The sequence below is a fragment of the Thamnophis sirtalis genome, unplaced genomic scaffold (genome assembly GCF_051295495.1).
Source record: "Thamnophis sirtalis isolate CommonGarterSnake01/CBP01778 unplaced genomic scaffold, rThaSir2_p1.2 scaffold_2, whole genome shotgun sequence".
Taxonomy (NCBI): Eukaryota; Metazoa; Chordata; class Lepidosauria; order Squamata; family Natricidae; genus Thamnophis; species Thamnophis sirtalis.
The window spans coordinates 21,605,251-21,622,450 of NW_028261382.1; the positions used below are offsets into that span (position 1 = coordinate 21,605,251).

Here is a 17,200-nt window from a genome sequence, read left to right on the forward strand (position 1 = left end):
TGATGTCCTCGTCTAGTGAAGATGAAGGGGAAAAAATCTTTTCCAGCCGCATTCTCCGTTTAAAGTCTCCTCCGAAGATGTCGGGATTATCTTCTTGGGGGAGGGGGAAGAGAGAGAAAGGATCCGGCAGGCGTCTCTCTTCGGCGGAGGGATTTCTCAGGCACCCACGGGTGTTGGGAAGTAGTTCTGGCGCGCAAGTTTGAGCTATAGGAAGCGACTGCGCATGTGCGCGGCTCCCGGGCTGCTGGCCGTCTCTGAGGCGGCGGTTCTGGGATGGATTCGCGGCGGAGGCAGGAGGGCATCCTCCGCTTCCACAGCTTCCTCGTGCAGTAAGTGGGCCCGTCCTCCTCTCATCTTGAAACTGTTCAAAAAAAAAAGAATAGGGTTTTTAGCTCTCCGCTTTAATCTTCACAACAACCCAGCGAGGTAGGCTTGAAAGGGTAGCGGTGAGGTTCACGGGTCTCCAGCTTAAGAGATGATTATAAAAAGGGAGGGAAAAAGTGAAACACCAGGAGTGAGCCTTACTAGCCTTGTAATACAGTAATAGGGAGATTATTATGATCTAGTTTATTTTTATTCTCTGGGTAATAAAAATCTGCCATTCAAATAATTGCCTTTAGGTTCCTGCTGGAACTCTTTTGCTTCATATAACTAATTTTAAAAAATAAAGTAAATGAAATTATCCAGATTTAGTTATTTTGCAATTATTTTTGGAACCCATTCCATTCCTGGACAGGGATGGCTATTAACTCTGAGGGAAGATTTGAACCCAGGTTCCATCCTGTAAAAGCCCAGTGTGAAAATACTGGAGTGGGCTGGAATCTGGTGGCTTTCAGTGAAGCCTGTGAAAAAAATGGACCCGTAATTTCGGAGTATAAGACGCACCCTTTTCCCCCAAAAAAGGGGGTGAAAATCTGGGTGTGTCTTATACACTGAATACAGCATTTTGGCCTTCTGAAAATGGATGTGCAGAGGGTTTGGGAGGCCTGCAAAGTCCTCCTGGGGGCTGGGGAGGACAAAAAAGAACAAAAAATGGACCGTTCCCCCCCCCCCCAACTGTAAGCTTCCTAAAAGCTATGCATACCCTTTTTGGGGCAACAAACGGGCTTGGTTTTGCAAAAAACAGGTTATCTTTGGTCGTGTTTGCCCAGCCCCCAGGAGCACTCTACAAGCCTCCTAAAGGCTATGCTTGCCCTTTTGGGGGGGGGGGGAAACTGGCCCATTTTCATGAAAAACTTGACTTTTTTGCTCATTTTTGCCCCCCCAGCCCCCAGGAGCAGGCCTCTCAAACTCTCTGCATAGCCAGTTTTTCACAAAAAATGAGGTGTGCAGAGGGTTTGGGAGGTCTGCAGAGTGCAAAAACGTTTTTTTAAAATTTACTTCTTCAAAATCTTGGTGCATCTTATACTCTGGTGCATCTCATACTCCAAAAAATACAGGTAATATATACCTTGACAAAACTAAGGAAAGATTAACACACTGTAACCAATTAAAGAGGACCCTGATGGTTTCTCTCCAGCTCTCAGTAAATGCTAATACAGGTAGTCTTTGAGTTACAATAATTCACTTAGTGACCGTTCAAAGTTACAACAGGACTGAAAAAAATGGTCGTTTTTCACACATGGCTGTTTTTCACATTGATGGCCCCTGCAGCATCTCCATGGTCACGTCATCAAAATTCAGATACTTGGCAACTGGTTCATACTTAAGACCCTTGCAATGCCCTGGGAGGTCATGTGATCCCCTTTTTCAACCTTCTGACAAGTAAAGTCAATGTGGAAGCCAGATTCACTTAACCATGTTACTAACTTAATAATTGCAGTGATTCATTTAACAACTGGAAACAGGGTGTAAAATGGGGCAAAACTCACTTAACAATTGTCTTCAATTAGCAATGAAAAGTTTTGGCTCCATTGTGGAGGAACCAAAGTCAAAGGAGGCAGCTGATTCTGCCCAAAGTATAGAAAGAGTGTTAGGAGTTTTCGGGGGGGCGTTGAGTCAGTTGACTCCTGATGACTGTCTAGACTAGACCCTGCAGTTTTCTTAGCAAAATGTTTGGAAATGGCTTCCTTCTGCTTTCTTCCTAGGGTTGAGAGAGAGTAACTGGCCGAAGTTCACCAGCTGGATTTTTCTGAGGTGTTTATAAAATTTCCCAGTCTAGACTATTGCCCTAGGATTTCTTGAGAGTGTCCTATCCAAGTACTAGCCAAGACTAACCCCACTTTTTAATAGAACAAAAATCAACTATTTTTTCATTCATACATACATTTCCGAAGCTACAGGCAATGTGGAAAGTTGTGTGTTACAGGAAGTATTAGGCAAATCTAATATTTGTCTATCTGTAGACAGACCAGATACTAGAACTGTAGTAGTTTACAAAATGCATTGTGAATATTAGCTGGAACCTTTATAGTTTATTGGTAGTCCTCATGTGATAGGCTTGTTTAGCAACCACAGTTATAACTGTGATGAAAAAGTTTCAACCAATCCTCATATTTATGACTTTCACAGGTCTGTAAAGTAAAGGAACCTGAAGTAAGAGCATAAGCACAGTTATGGTTTCATTTGTTCTTGAGAACTATTGAGTACTCTGTTATGGGTATCTATTTTCTTCTGTGTGCATGTAATTGCCATTGTGCTTATCAAATACTTTGGAATTTAGTCAAGAGAATGGTGTAGAGTTGTCTTGTATTTTCCTCTGCTAGCAATGAGCAGGAAAGTGATGGACGGAATTTTCTTATTTTGTTTTAGGTTGCTTTATGGTAGATTGACTTTAAAAGTAACATTAGCATGTGTGTATATAGGCACATCTCATGTCAAACAGCATTTTAGCATTGGCTACATTCTGAAAATATATTAATTTCATTTTGCTCTTGAGATCTGTTTCCAGTATTCAGAAAAATAAGTAAATCACTATTTATATTTCAGAGTATATGAGGAAGGAAAGCAGAACAATACAACTGGCCCTTCTACTTTTGAGGTATGTCTATTAAGTGTTTTAAACACAGTATTGGTTTACAGGAAATGCTGTGCAGTTAAAGGTAGTAAAGTTTAGAAATGCTAAGATTTTAAATAGTTTAATGTTAGATATAGATTCTAGAAGGGGAAAATATAGTATAATGCTGAATGAAGTTTAATTTATTTATATTTTTAAGTGTGACATGTTCCTTCTTATTGTAAGGATAAATTTGGAAAGGTAGTGCTATATATGTACTCCAGAAGGAAACTTAGGATATAAGTATAATAAATAATAAAAATGACAAGTCATCTTAACAGATAGCAATAGCAATAGCAGTAGACTTATATACCGCTTCATAGGCCTTTCAGGCCTCTCTAAGCGGTTTACAGAGAGTCAGCATATTGCCCCCAACAATCTGGGTCCTCATTTCACCCACCTCGGAAGGATGGAAGGTTGAGTCAACCCTGAGCCGGTGAGATTTGAACCGCTGACCTGCTGATCTAGCAGTAGCCTGCAGTGCTGCTTTTAACCACTGCGCCACCTTGGCATATCAACAGATATGTTGTATAATTCAAATTGCAAATTTGGACTGTTGATTCAAATTAATTTGAATATATTCTATGAAAGGAAATATAGATTTCTTTTCTCTTTTCTCTGTAGCTTGGTTTGTGTTACTTTTCTATGACTATGGTTATTATCTTTAAATAAATTTTATTTTGCTAGGGAAGGACTATTCGTAAGTCCTGAAGTCTGCTATAAAGCATGATTGCTAAGTTATGTATGTATCAACATTAAAACTCTTATATAGTCTGGTGGAACACACGGTCCTCTAAGGAGATCCCAGACTATAGAAAGTTACTGAAAAATCTGGTCTGAAATTCTGACATCTGCTACTTTGAAGCAAGACTATGCTGCAAAGGAAAGGATATGCATGAATGCAAATTGCAATAAATTTGCCTTCCATACTTTCCGTGTATAAGCATGTGGTGCTGTAAGTCAAATTATTTTTAAATTTAGATTGAGAAAAGTACTGTATTATGGAAACAACTTGTTTCTTTTTACCAGACTGACCTACAAGTCCATTTGATCAATGAAGGCCATACAAATCCCTTAGAAAAGCTTTGGGACCAAAATGGAAGTTTTTTTGTTGTAGAGAAACTGGTAAGTTGGTAAATAACTTCCATATGTTCCACCTTTCTGGAACTTAGCAAATTTCTAGCACAGCTGCTTTTTTGCAGAGATCATATGAAGAAATCAGCAGCCTGAAAGTATGTCAAAATGGTGAACCTTCAGTTTCCGAGGCTTTCCCAAAAGAAAATTTTTCAGCATCTCCTTTGGCCCTTTCAAGAGCAAGGTATGCATGTTTGTGTGATTATTTTAATCTTTATTCTTCCTAAAGCAAAAACTAATTTTACTGCCTAGCAGAACAGCTATAATTCAACGTATATTAGTTTCTACAAAATGATATCAACTTTAGATATTCGAGTGAGTAGAATTTTGTACCAACAATTCCTTAAAGAAGGACAATTATAAGATTCCTTTGGTTTGTGTATGTGTATAATAAGCATTCATGTACCTAATGGAATAAATACTACCTTTCTTTTTTAATTAATGTTAGCTATTTTGGGATACAAAAAAATAAAGGTTAAGAAAAATACATCAAATATTTTGTAATTAGTAATCTTCCATAATGTCTTTTCACCATTGATAGGCAATTGATTTCTTTCTACACAATGTCTCAAAATCCAAACATGGAACATCTACAAATAAACCATGCAGTGCAGTTTCCTCCGCTCTGGGTACGATGTGAACCTTCTGACCCAAAACAGATTATTTGGCTTGGGGCAGAACCTTCGAGGAATGGAAATAACCTTTTGGGAATCAGGCTTCACACTGTTACATGCAGTGGTAAGTGTCTATGGGAGAGTCTTGGTCATCTAGGTCATGGTTGTCCGAAAGATGCTTTTTCAAAAGGCAACTGGACTATGTTTTTCCTGTTTTTTTAAAAGTCAGAATCTAGGGTATATACCGTATTTTTCAGAGTATGGGACACACACACCAAAAAAGTGGGTGGAAATGTCTGTGTGTCTTATATAGTGAATACGGGCCCATTTTAGGCCTCCGGAGGCTTCTGCGGGTCCTATTTTTGCCCTCCCTGGGCACGTTTTTAGTCGAGAGTGCTTCTGGATGCTGGGAAGGACAAAAACGGGACCCACAGAGGCCCACCTGTTTTTGGCCTGGAGAGTGCCCGTGGAGGCAAAAAAACTACTTTTTCTTGTTTTCCTCCTCTAAATCAAGATGTGTCTTATAGTCCAGTGTGTTTTATACTCCGAAAAATGCGGTACTTCTTCTAAAATGAAACCTGTTTTAGCAAATTGATTCAGACAAAGTGTTATTTTTGAAGTTGTGGGCTAAAACTGTATGTAACAGGATTGGTTATTTAAAGTAGTCTCTGGAAATATCTCTTTACTTTTCAATATATGTTTTTCTCTGCTACTTCAAACATACAGATTAATTGAGGTATGTTATTGGTTGCTAATTATAATTTTTGATATAGTATTCATCTACATTTTTGCTGCTGATAGGAATAATAGAATTAATATTAGAAGATTTTAAAAATGAAATCAAAGCTTTTTATCTAGTTTTGATCATTAGATAGTCCTCATTTAATTCAGTTTTTTTCCCTAGGTCCTGTGTCAAATAGTAATTATTCTATTGACTTGGAGAAATTGAAAGAAAAACATAGAATGAGACATCATGCTTCAGATGTATGTTTATTTTGATTTTTATTCACAACTAAATATACACTAACATTTAAAAAAAATGAAACAAACCTCAATTGAAAAATTTCTAAGTTTAATATATGATGTTTTATTATGTAGCACAATAACTTTGAGTTCAATATATGATGGATCATTATATATTGAATGCAGAAGCCGTTGTTTTCATTGTGGCCTTTAGGGAGTTTTTATTATTGCAGTCTTAATCTGATTTTAAGGTAATTGATAAAATGTGATGTTTTCATGGCTACAGCCATTCAGCTTGGCTGGCTACAGCTATAAACTCTCTTGTATCTTAGCTGACAATAACAGGCTTTGCCCGTTATGAATTTCTTGAATCCACTTCACTGGACTCCTTGACTCAGGAGGATTCTCTTATTCCATTGGAGAGAAATATATATGCAGATTTTTCTTGGGAGGGTGTGAAAATGATGCTGCAAACCCCTCCCCTCTCCTCTGCTGCTCTGCTGGTAAGGAAATTAACAGTTTCAATACTGTGATAACAGATGCTGAAATGTTGCTGCTAATTTAGCACCCATTTAATTGTGAACTGGGTAAAGGAGGTAGTGTGCAAACAATCTTGTTTAAAACCTAAACTCTTGAAGGCAATTCAAGAAATAATGAATATAAATAAATGATTCATTCTTTCTAGGCCTAGACTCTGTGTGTGTGTGTGTTTTCGTACATTTTCACGGGTGTAGGTATCCTGGTCTTGTTGTATTCGGGTCTTTTACCGTGTAAGATTGAGATTGTCTTGGCAACGTTTTGGCGAGGTCTCACTTGCCATCTTCAAGTTGGTGTTTTCGGCTTTGTGTTTGTGTGAGTAAAGCATGGTCGGAACTGCCGTCTTTCTATAAATCTTGGTGAGGGTATGTGGAATGCTGGCTTTGTTTCAGTAAGTGGATTGATTGGCTGTGTAATTGTATCATGATTCGTTGATTGGTGCTGATTGGTGCTAGCTGTGTGTCCGTTGTTGCTTTGTGTTGTAACGGCCTGGGTGGGAGGTGGGGCAAGTTTGTTGACTAGGGCTGGTTTCCAGATGTCTGGTAGGCAGGAGGTATCGTCACGTTTATTCATGTTGTGGGTTTTTTTCTCTATTTCAATAGCTTCCATAATTATTCTCGTTGAAGTGTTCAGTTTTGGAGATTAATTTGGTTCCTTCAAAATCAATTTCGTGTCCTGTAGCTTTAAGGTGCTGGAAAAGGAGGAAGTATTTTCTTTTTTTCAGACTGTGTTCTTGTGTTCTGCGATGAGTGCATTTATTCTCCTATTAGTTTGTCCTATGTATGTTGCAGGGTAGATTTTGCATGGTATTTCGTAGACTCCTTGGTTTTCTAGCTGGATTTTGTCTTTGGGGTTTCTTAAGATATTGGCTATTTTTTGGTCAGTGTTGAAGGCTCTACCAATCATGATACAACTACACAGCCAATCAATCTACTTACTGAAACAAAGCCAGCACTCAACACACTCCACCAAGATTTATAGAAAGACAGCAGCTCTGATCACGCTTTACGGACACAAACACGAAGCCGAAAACATCAGCCTGAAGATGGCGAGTGAGACCTCGCCGAAACGTTGCCAAGACAATATCAAACTTACACAGGAAAAGACCTGAATACAACACCAGCACGCACACACAAATCATTTTATTTTTGAAAATTTCAGACCCTTCAGATGGCCTCTGGGAGCCCCTTGAGTTCTGTATATGAGCAAAACAGAGAATTGCAGTTTCTCTTGGTGAGTATTGCAACATTATTTCCCAGTCAGAAAATAATGCTTAGCTGAGTAATAGCAAGGATGATTGCGAGCTAAAAACTCAACAGTCCTCTTTGAAATGGAATCAAGGTAGAATTGTTAAACATGCTTTAAATGAATGTTTTTAATGTGTTAATGCTTAAATGTTGTGGAAATTTCAGTACCATTTTTATTTTGTGTGTGTGTGTGCATCTGGTCACACAAGTATATGTAATGCATTCTGCTGAAGAGCAAACACCCTTAATGGGATAGTTTAATACAGGCAGCAGCCTGTATTAAATAGCCGTGTGTGTTGCACTCTGCTGTATCAAGCCATGACTTTAGACTTCTTTCTTTTTGGATGATGGCGTTAGAGTTTGGCTGAGACGTTGAAGAATGGACTAACAAAATGTCCGAAGAGTCTGGGAAGAAAATCTGCTGTTGAACTAGTGCAGAAACTTTTGAAAGGTAATGCTAAGCATTTTGGAAATAATTCCCTTGAAGTCTTAACTGAAATATCTGTAATGGCTGTGTTTGCATTGCACACTTGGTCTGCTGAATAAACTAGAGTGGCTGCATTCACACAGCATGTTAATCCCAAAAAGAAAATACCACATATGAGCCAATACGTGGCATGTAGGCAAGTGTGCCACATCATCACAAATTGATGTATTCAGGAAATGTTCCCTCCAGCCAAAGTTTCATGACAGCAAAGTATGTTCCATTGTATTAAAGCTGATGGCCATAGTACATAGCTTTCTTTTTTTTTTCTTTTAGACTTAAAAGATGATGATACTGAAAATGAAGATGATACTGAGGTATTTGGTAAGATAGTGAGTAGAAAAATATTCCCTCAGAACTCTAGATTGACTGAAGACTGTTTCAATATTGAAGCTTTCAGTGAGTTTTGCTTCAACTAGAATGGCAAAAATAACAGACATTCTTTTGGGAAACCTATTTGCAAGCCTGATATAAGTAGTCGTTGTTTAGCAACTGCCTCCTGCAGTGGCCATTTTGTTACTCAACACCTCTAAACTTAAATGGAATGCTGAGAGGGGACTAGAAATGGCAGAAGTTATATTAGAAGTGTCAATCACCCTTTCTTGGAGAGTTGATGGCAAAAGTGTGTTATATTTCCTTCCACCTTCATAGTTTTTTAATGCACTTTGTTATTTTGAACCTTTAAAATTCTATTTCTAGTTTTCTTAATCACATAAATATATGGTTACAAAATTTCTTTGAACTGTGATGTTTAAATAACTAAAATAGTAATTCCTGTTTCAATTTGAAATTCATTTTCCCTTTGTTAATTTTCCAGGATAACACTACAACAATCAATGGTTCCATGAAAACGCATTTTAATCAGCGCAGAGACCTTGATTTCCTTGAACTGCTGTGGTGCAATATATGGAGAAGTATGTATGTTTCTAGGTTCTGTCTCAAAAAAATTTGAGATGCTGTCTTTAAGGGGACCAGGGAAGGATTTCTATTAATTTACCTGGTCTACGTTGAGTTTGGTTACTGCTTTATTTAATACTTGACTCCCCCTGTCCCCCAGATGTTGCTTCGCATGAGGAACTGGTGAAGTGTTTTTCGTTGGTAATAAGAGCCCTTCAGCATGGAGAACTGCAGACATGGGTGAGTCGGAGTAACAAACCTGGAATGCAGGCAGAGCCATACTGTTCTTCAGCATGCCCAGCCTTTGCACATTGCAGGTGATGCGATGTGCAAAGGGCTGCACCCTCTAAAACCAGGGCAAGATTAGGACCAAGAACTAGGCAAAACCAAATCAAAACCCAAGCTGAATGCAGTTACAGGTATTCCTTGACTTACGACCATTTGTTCAGTGACCGTTTGAAATTATGAGGGAACTGAAAAATGGCCTTACGACCTGTGCTCAAATTACAGCAGTTGCAGCAGTTCCATGTCACATGATCAGTATTCAACCACTTGGCAGCCCACTTGCCCTTATGACCACAGAGGCACTTCAACACCCACCCCCCAAACCTGCCTCCCCCTCATCTCTGCTCTTTTGGCTGCCTTGTGAGGTGGCACAACCCACCCCCCCCCCCCAACAACTGCAGTGCTCTGCAGGTGCTGCCATGCCCAGAAAGCCTCAGCAAGCATTCATTTGCCTTCTCTCCCACCAACCTTTCACCTGTTGTTCCCAGCATCCCACTGAATTTGCTTTCTTATTTTCAGACCCAGCCACTCACTACATGTAGCTAAAGCTGTGCTACCTTCAGAAAAATTTGTGAAGATAGGGCAGCTTTAGCCACTTCAGGAAAGGGAAGGGCTGGAGAACCACATGGGGCTGGGGAGAGAAGGCATGTCCTATAGATGGATGTTTTTAAAAAAATGAGAATTGTATAAATTAGGAACTCCCTGGTTTGGGATTGCTTGATAGAGGTTAATGAGTCCTCCATTCTCAAATCTTCTTAATAATATTACATTGAGCACTTAATAGAAATCAGATCCCTTAGATTTTGGTTGCACTATTTTGGGTTCACTAGTCAGACGTAATAGGCATTAGCATCCTATTATGGCACAACAGTATCATGTATTTTTTTTTAAAATTCTGGCTTAGGTCTAATTCCCGTTAAACTCCAGATTTCCCAAACCAATTAAATAAAATGTGGCTTGCTAGGAGATATCAATCCAGTCAAATAGTCTTTCCTGGCCAAGTATATGTACTTAATTGCTAGAAATAATGTTAGGTACTCAGAGGACTTAGTTTGTTTTCCTTTTTCTTCCTGCTGATCTTTACAGCATTTATATCTACTCGGGTGGTGTTCAAAAAGTCAAGATGGCAGCCACAACCATATGATTAACACCCCATCGCATGGAAGTGTTTTTAATCTGATGTCTTACATTTCCCCAGACAATATCTTTCCTTCCTTTTTCAGGAGATTTGCTTCTGAGGCTTGGGCTGGATAACACACTCCTTCCCTCTTTCCATCTTCTAATCCCCCATCCTTCCACGATTCCATCTCTGTGCTTCAACCTTTTTTATTCTGATTTAATCTGTGCCCTGTGCATGAGGGAGTCTCAAATATTCTGGTCTCACTTTGTGATTCTTTTCCAAACTGAGCTTATCGTGAGACTGGAGGTGCTGGTTGGCAATTATATTTTGGTTGAACGGTGGGAGCAGGCTTATTTTGTACACTTAAAATGTGTAATTTATGTAAAATTTCAAATTAGATTTATTTCAATAGCTATTTTGAGATATTTCTGGATATACTATATAGAGCAGGAGGATCTATGTAAAACATTTGTTCTTTTTGTAGATTCATCAAGAAAGTAACAGTTTACTGAGCAAATTGATCAAGCAGTCTTATCATGGAAAAATGGAAACAGTTTCTCTTGATGGAGATTCTCCCATTCAGATGCTTCTAGAAATAGGCATGGATAAAATGAAGAGAGACTATATCAGCTATTTTGTGGGTATGTTGGCTACCCATCCTGATTTTGGGTAGTTGTATCCAAATGATTTATCTTTCTGTTTTAAAAAAACAAGATATTAGTATCTTGTCAACTAATACCAAGGGTGAGCAAATTACTTATCAGACATCAAATGTATTGATTTAATTTACAAACTAACAAATAGAAACTTTTTCTGAACGAATTTTGATTATCTGACATTGCTGGATGCCTCCCCACAGTCACTTTCCCCTGCCAAACTCTGAACTAGGGAAGGAAAAACTCTAGCTGTCTCTAATTCCAGTTTTTCTTTCAGTTTTTCAGAGGGTCCCAATAATGCAAACATGGAGGCAAATGTCATTGTCTCCAGCTTTTGGTTTTCTAATTTTGTAATAAATGAAGGCTTTCATTGCAGCTTTTAGCATTTATTTTGTATGAAATTGTGATACAAATTATATTTTTTGTGTTTCAGGCAAAGAATTTGCCATACGGACTCATTTGGTAAGTCATAGTCCCCACTTTCCAAATAATATTATATAAATAGTTCTTGACTTATGAACACAACTGGGACCAGAATTTCCATTGCTAAGCAGAGTGGTTGTTAAATGAGTCACATCCAATTTTATGACCTTTTTTGCTACAGTTATTAAGTGAATCACAAGACCATTAAGTAAATCTAGGTACCCCATTGATCGCTTGTTGGAAGCCAGTGAGGAAGGGCGCAAAGAACAATCACATAACTCTGGGACTCTGCTGGTTGCCAAGTGCCTGGGTTTTGATCACATGACCATGGAGATGCTGCAATGCTTAAAAGTGGGAAAGAAACCCGGTTGTACGTCACTTTTTCAGCACCGCTGTAACTTTGAATGGTTGCTAAAAATGGCTGTCGAGAACTACCTCTACTTGAGAGTTGAATAGCGACAGATGTCTGGCGTGGAGGGCATTGGGGAGATTCTTACTAGATTTTTGCAACTGAGGCTGCCTACATATTATTATTTACCCAATCCTTAGGAAAGTTAGCCTTTGATTAAGATTACGGATGCTGTCAATAGCTCCTGATGCTTGTCCTCTGCTATCTCTTTCAAAGGACTACTTCATGTCCACTTCAGTAGGTCTTCAGGAACAGGCTCATCGTATCCAGAAACTACACCACATGTTGGAAATTGTGGACAACTGCATGAATCTTATCAAACTAGAGCAAGAGAACCTCATCTTTCTCACACAGTAATTACTTGCCAGCAACTTTCGCTTAATAAGAGGGTTCCCTTGAATAATGTGATGTTTGGCGTGGTTTTGCTTCACAGAGTTGTGCAAAAAGTGTGCAGCTTCTACGCTTCTTTCTGCACTGGGAGAAAGAAGGCTAAAGGAATATTTCAGCAGTATGGGGAACACCATAAATTAATAGTTACTGAATTGTTTTGATCCTTTAAAAGTGGCATTTCATTCTTGCCCTCATTTTCAATTCCTATCTTTGTGTTAAATCAAGAGGCGGGGGAAGAAACTCTATTCTTCCCATTATGTCCCTAAAGTCACAACACAATTTATTTTTGAAAAGAGAGTTCTCCCTGATGTATGCTATTTAAAAAACATCTCCAAGGTGTATTGAGTGGCGAATATACTTTGAAATTGAAAGTTTGGATGTGAGATCCATTTTTTTGCAAGGGTTTAAAGTTTAGAGCAATCCCTGAAAAACTTAAATCCCTTTCAAACTTAAAAGACTTCTCAATTGTCACAGAACAAATATTTTGAGACTTGTGTATCCATGTTTCTTACCAAAGTAAAAACTTAAATCTGATATAACACAGAAATGTATTTGATATGACTGGAAAGTGATCATATGTATTGCATTTGATTAAGTATGAAAAATAGAATCAACTTTAGTTTTTGGCCTAGCTTTGCCTACTTGTTTTGATCTGCTTATTCTTTGGCTCATGTAGGCTACCTTGTGGGTGAACTTCCCAGCTTGGGTATAATTAGTGTCTTTTGCTTTTTCTTCAGTTCAGTCCAAGTTTCTTCTTCCTGAAAGCTGTTAGAGTCATGAGTCTCCATTGTGTTCACTTACGTGCTACTTTTGCATGTTCGTCATAATATCTATAAATTGCTATTTATAATATTAAATACAAATATATATTAAATATAACTATAATTGCATGTATTGAACAGAAATCGGAAGATGCTACTGGTTTTGATTTACATTGTAATCTACATAAGTTCTCTAATATATTTTTCTAAGAATTGATGGTGTGAAAATGTTTTTGTTTTTGTAGATCTTGTATCAATTATTATAAAGAAAATCCTCTGAATGAAAAGCATGCATTTCAGCTACCAGTCAGGACAAGTTTGTTGAAGGAATTTTACCAAAAGTAAGTTAAGTCCTCAGGGAATTAAAGCCGATCAATTGGCACAGAAGTAATAATAATTGTCAGGTAAAGGTGGGCAGTAGTATGACATTTGTAATGTCATGTAGGGCTTCAGAGGTGACAACCAGCACCCTGAATTGCACTCAGAACTTAACAGACTGCCAGTGCAGCTCTCGTTATAATGGGGTGGATGGACAAACCACAGTGTGCCCATTATTACCTGGGCTCCTGGATGCTGCGCTAGCTGTAGTTTCCAGTTGGTCTTCCAGGACAGTCCCACTTAGAACATACTACAGTAATCCATCTGTGATGAGACTGTGAGTAAAGTCAGCTAATCAAGGAAAGGCCACCATTGCTGCACCAGACGGAGTTATTCACCCGCCCTCCTGGCTACAACTTCCAGGTCCTGTTCAAGTTGAATCCCAAGATTCCCCAAGGAGTGTCCAGTTCCATTTGTCAAAGCACTCTCCTTTCCAGAGTCAACGATGAATTATTGTGTGGGAAATACCTGCCAAGGGAGAATGGAGGGAGTAAAAAGACATCCTGGTATGGAATCTGTTTTTCCAGGGGAGGAAACAACAGAGACCAGGCTATGAAAGTCTATTCCCTGTTTCTCAGGGGTTTGCAGTCAGTTTTGCAAGATTCTGATAAATAGGTGATCAATAACCAAACAATTTTGGCCCATTCACAGAGTTGTTCTGATTCTTTGCGTCTGACAACTGTCTCGGGACTTAAGCTGGCATCCAGATCCAAGCTAGGATCCCTATTCAGACCTAACAGTTTGCAGGTAGCAAGTGAGGATTTCTACTTGTCCCCTGTCAGCCTACTTTGGATATGTTATTAGCATATTGGTGATGCCTCACCCCATCCTAAAAATAACCTGTCCCAGTCATTTCATCTGGGTGTTAAATAGTAATGGGGAGAAGACTGAGCCCCACTTAATGGGGTGGCTGACAGCTTGACCTTCACTCCCTGTCTCAGCTGACTGGAAGCAGTTGTAAGGCATCTATCTCTTTGACTTAAGGCTCTCGGCTTTCCTTTGTAGCTACAATATTTAGAGGTAGTCTTGAGATCTGGCTACCTGCAGGAGACCCTTAGGTTTTACCACCGAGCTTTCCAAATATATGCACCTCTTTAATATGGTTCAATTCTTACCTTTTTTTTTTTTTTTACAGTGCTCATCCTCAGATATGGAGAGTGGCAATCAGCAGCGGTCAAGGACCAAAAAGGGTGAAAACAATATGGCAACTTAGCAACACCCCTCCAACTGCACACCTGCAGCCAGCCAATGGAGGTGAGGAACTTTTGCAGTCTGGAATCTAGAATGGCATTAGCTTTTATGTTTTATTCATTACCGCTGCTATTGTAATCAAAGCCCTGTTTTGAAATTTCCTTCTGGAATTAATTAGCAGATCACTTGGTGGCATGTGGCATATAATATTTTGTGTCCCTCTGTTTATTCTCTGGCTTCTTATCTATGGAACTTATCCATCTTTCTATTTGTTTTGGGTGTTCTATTCTAACAGGTGGCATCCACAGATCTAGATAAAATTGTGTTTTCTGTCTATGAGAAGAATGCCCTTGTTTTGTTTTCCTTTTGGTTAAAATAACTAGAACCCATAGTTGACCTTCTGTCCTATTTTCTTCTTATGTTTGGGGAAGTTAGTTTCCAGAGTGAATAGATTCTGACTTTCTTGTTTTGCATAATTTTAATTGGCTTCATAGCTGAGAGTGTCCAAATCTTGAGCCATGGATGTATCTCCCCAGAAGAAATTATGTCAATAAAATTCCCCTGTAACCTGAAAGAGCCCTCATAAGTAAGCCTCCCATCCAAGGCAGTTAAAATGTTTTTTTTTAGTCGTCGTCCCCCCCCCACCCATGTTTGTTACCATTGCCTTTTGTTCTGCAGATTCACTGGATGACACCAAAGTCTGTGGCAACGAAGGGAAGCATTTTATCATTCTTTCTGAGTGCTCTCAAGTGGACTTCATCAAATGAATGTGCAATTCATGATTCTTTTCTACACCCAGAAAGAGTTGCATTGTTGTGCTTGCTGCATTTATTGAAATTCTTTAGCTGAGGGCAGGTTGAAAGGAAAAGCGCATTTTAGTGGAGAGCAGCCATAACTGCCCTTGATGGATGCTTCCTTCCCCATCAAAGGAGGAAAGCTCAGAAGTTCCTTACTGCTCCGAGTAACAAAAAACAGGTGAGAGATGCAGCAAAAAGGCTTCTCTTCTTTTGTTAACGACATTAATAAAGGCAATTCAAGGAACACTTCAGCATTTTGGAATTCTATTAGGGATCTGATGTCTGTAGAGATTTCCTCTTACTGGGATGGTGATCCAGCCAAATCTTGGAATTGGGAACAGTCAGCTTTTGGGAAATGCCCCTTAGCCAAAAATATCAAGCAATTTCAAGCTCTGGTTTGCAAAAGTAAAAACTGTTATTTTGGAACCTCCAAAATAATCCCCCCCTCTCTTTATTTTTCATTTCATGCTCACCTTGCCATTAATTCAGAAAGCATTGGGAGCCTATGTATATGCATCATGCTGGCTGGGAAATTCTTGAAGTTAAGGTCCAGAGGTCCTAAAGTTGCCAAGGTTGGACACTCCTGAGATACACACTTAAAATATATGCTGCTCTTGTGCTCACGCAGGCTTAAGAAAACCCTGCTTAAACTTTGGCAACAATTTGCAGCATACAGATACACTATCCTATCCCAAGGCTACAACCTCCTCTTGTTGCTGTGCCATCCCAATTTTCTACTCTGGGAAAACCAGTTTCTTATCTCTGTGAGAAGAAGTGTGTATATGCTTATAGTACGTGTGCAAATGCTCACACATAAGCCTAAAAACAAATCCATGCGAAGTAATATTAGGGTTGATATATACGCATTTATTTCTATCTAGGTAGTAAGTTAAAATGCAGATTAACTTGTAAAATAAATATGCATGGCAAGCAGCTTATTTTCAGCCAGTCTGTAGTCTAATAAACTTAGTAATCTCCCCTACAGCTTGGTGGCTAAGAACTTTACCTACTACGCAAGAGGTTGCTGTTTTGGCATCCAGCAGAAACTTGGCAGAAATAGTTATTTTCACTCAATAGCTAGGAAAAGAAGGAGGGAGGAAAGGAAGAAAAATTTACTGAGATTTGAACCAGCATCCTTTTAGTAGCCAAGCAAAACTTTTAGCTACTGTTTTAGGTTAATATTAAGGGATGTGGTGGCTAAGATGCTGACCTTGTTGATCAAAAAGTTCAGCAGTTCGAATACCTAGCGCTGTGGAACAGAGTGAGCTCCCGTGACTTATCCCAGCTTCTGCCAACCCAGCAGTTCGAAAGCACGTAAAAATGCAAGTAGAAAAATAGGAACCACCTTTGGTGGGAAGGTAACAGCGTTCCGTGAGCCTTCGGTGTTGAGTCATGCCAGCCATATGACCACAGAGACGTCTCCGGACAGTGCTGGCTCTTTGGCTTTGAAACGGAGATGAGTACCGCCCCCTAGAGGCGGGAACGACTAGCACACATGTGCGAGGGAAACCTTTATCTTTAGATTAATATTGCCAGTAGAAACTTTTGGATCAGAACAACTCCTGTTTCAGATGGCAGATATTCCGTCCTCTGTATCGCAGCCAAGGAATTGCTGAGATGAACCAGAAAGAAGGGGAGCACTGCAGCCAAAATATAATGCAACATAAAATAAATTTGCAATTGGGTGTGTGTGTGTGTGTGTGTGAATCAGCTGATATCCATTCTTTCCTCCCAAATGGGCTTCTCCATTCCAATGCGTAAGCAACTACTCAGTGCAAAGTTCTACCTATAACAGGATGGTCAACTGTGGTCCTTTTACAATCTGGACTTCAGATTGTTCAGGAATTCTGGGAGTAGAGGTCCACAGGTTGTAAAGGGGCCATAGCTGCCCACCCTTGACATAGTGTGGTGCTTTGATT

The 17,200-nt window shown here is 39.2% G+C and overlaps 1 protein-coding gene across 2 annotated transcripts; it reads left to right on the forward strand.

The window, feature by feature from the left end:
* The first annotated feature begins 37 nt into the window (after positions 1 to 37).
* Positions 38 to 15,527, forward strand: ZWILCH (zwilch kinetochore protein). Of its 2 annotated transcripts, none has more exons than XM_087704383.1 (18): positions 38 to 329; positions 2,929 to 2,980; positions 4,025 to 4,120; positions 4,198 to 4,313; positions 4,671 to 4,867; positions 5,648 to 5,727; positions 6,039 to 6,209; positions 7,405 to 7,476; positions 7,848 to 7,941; positions 8,251 to 8,306; positions 8,792 to 8,888; positions 9,032 to 9,111; positions 10,761 to 10,917; positions 11,366 to 11,394; positions 11,981 to 12,117; positions 13,161 to 13,256; positions 14,429 to 14,547; positions 15,163 to 15,527. In XM_087704383.1, exons 1-18 carry the CDS (start codon positions 274 to 276, stop codon positions 15,249 to 15,251), a joined length of 1,794 nt encoding a protein of 597 aa, XP_087560509.1. In that variant the 5' UTR covers positions 38 to 273; the 3' UTR covers positions 15,252 to 15,527. The 2 variants fall into 2 exon arrangements, with proteins under 2 accessions (XP_087560509.1, XP_013922162.2); XM_014066687.2 differs by having other exon boundaries at positions 39 to 329; positions 8,251 to 8,291.
* Positions 15,528 to 17,200: the final 1,673 nt, after the last annotated feature.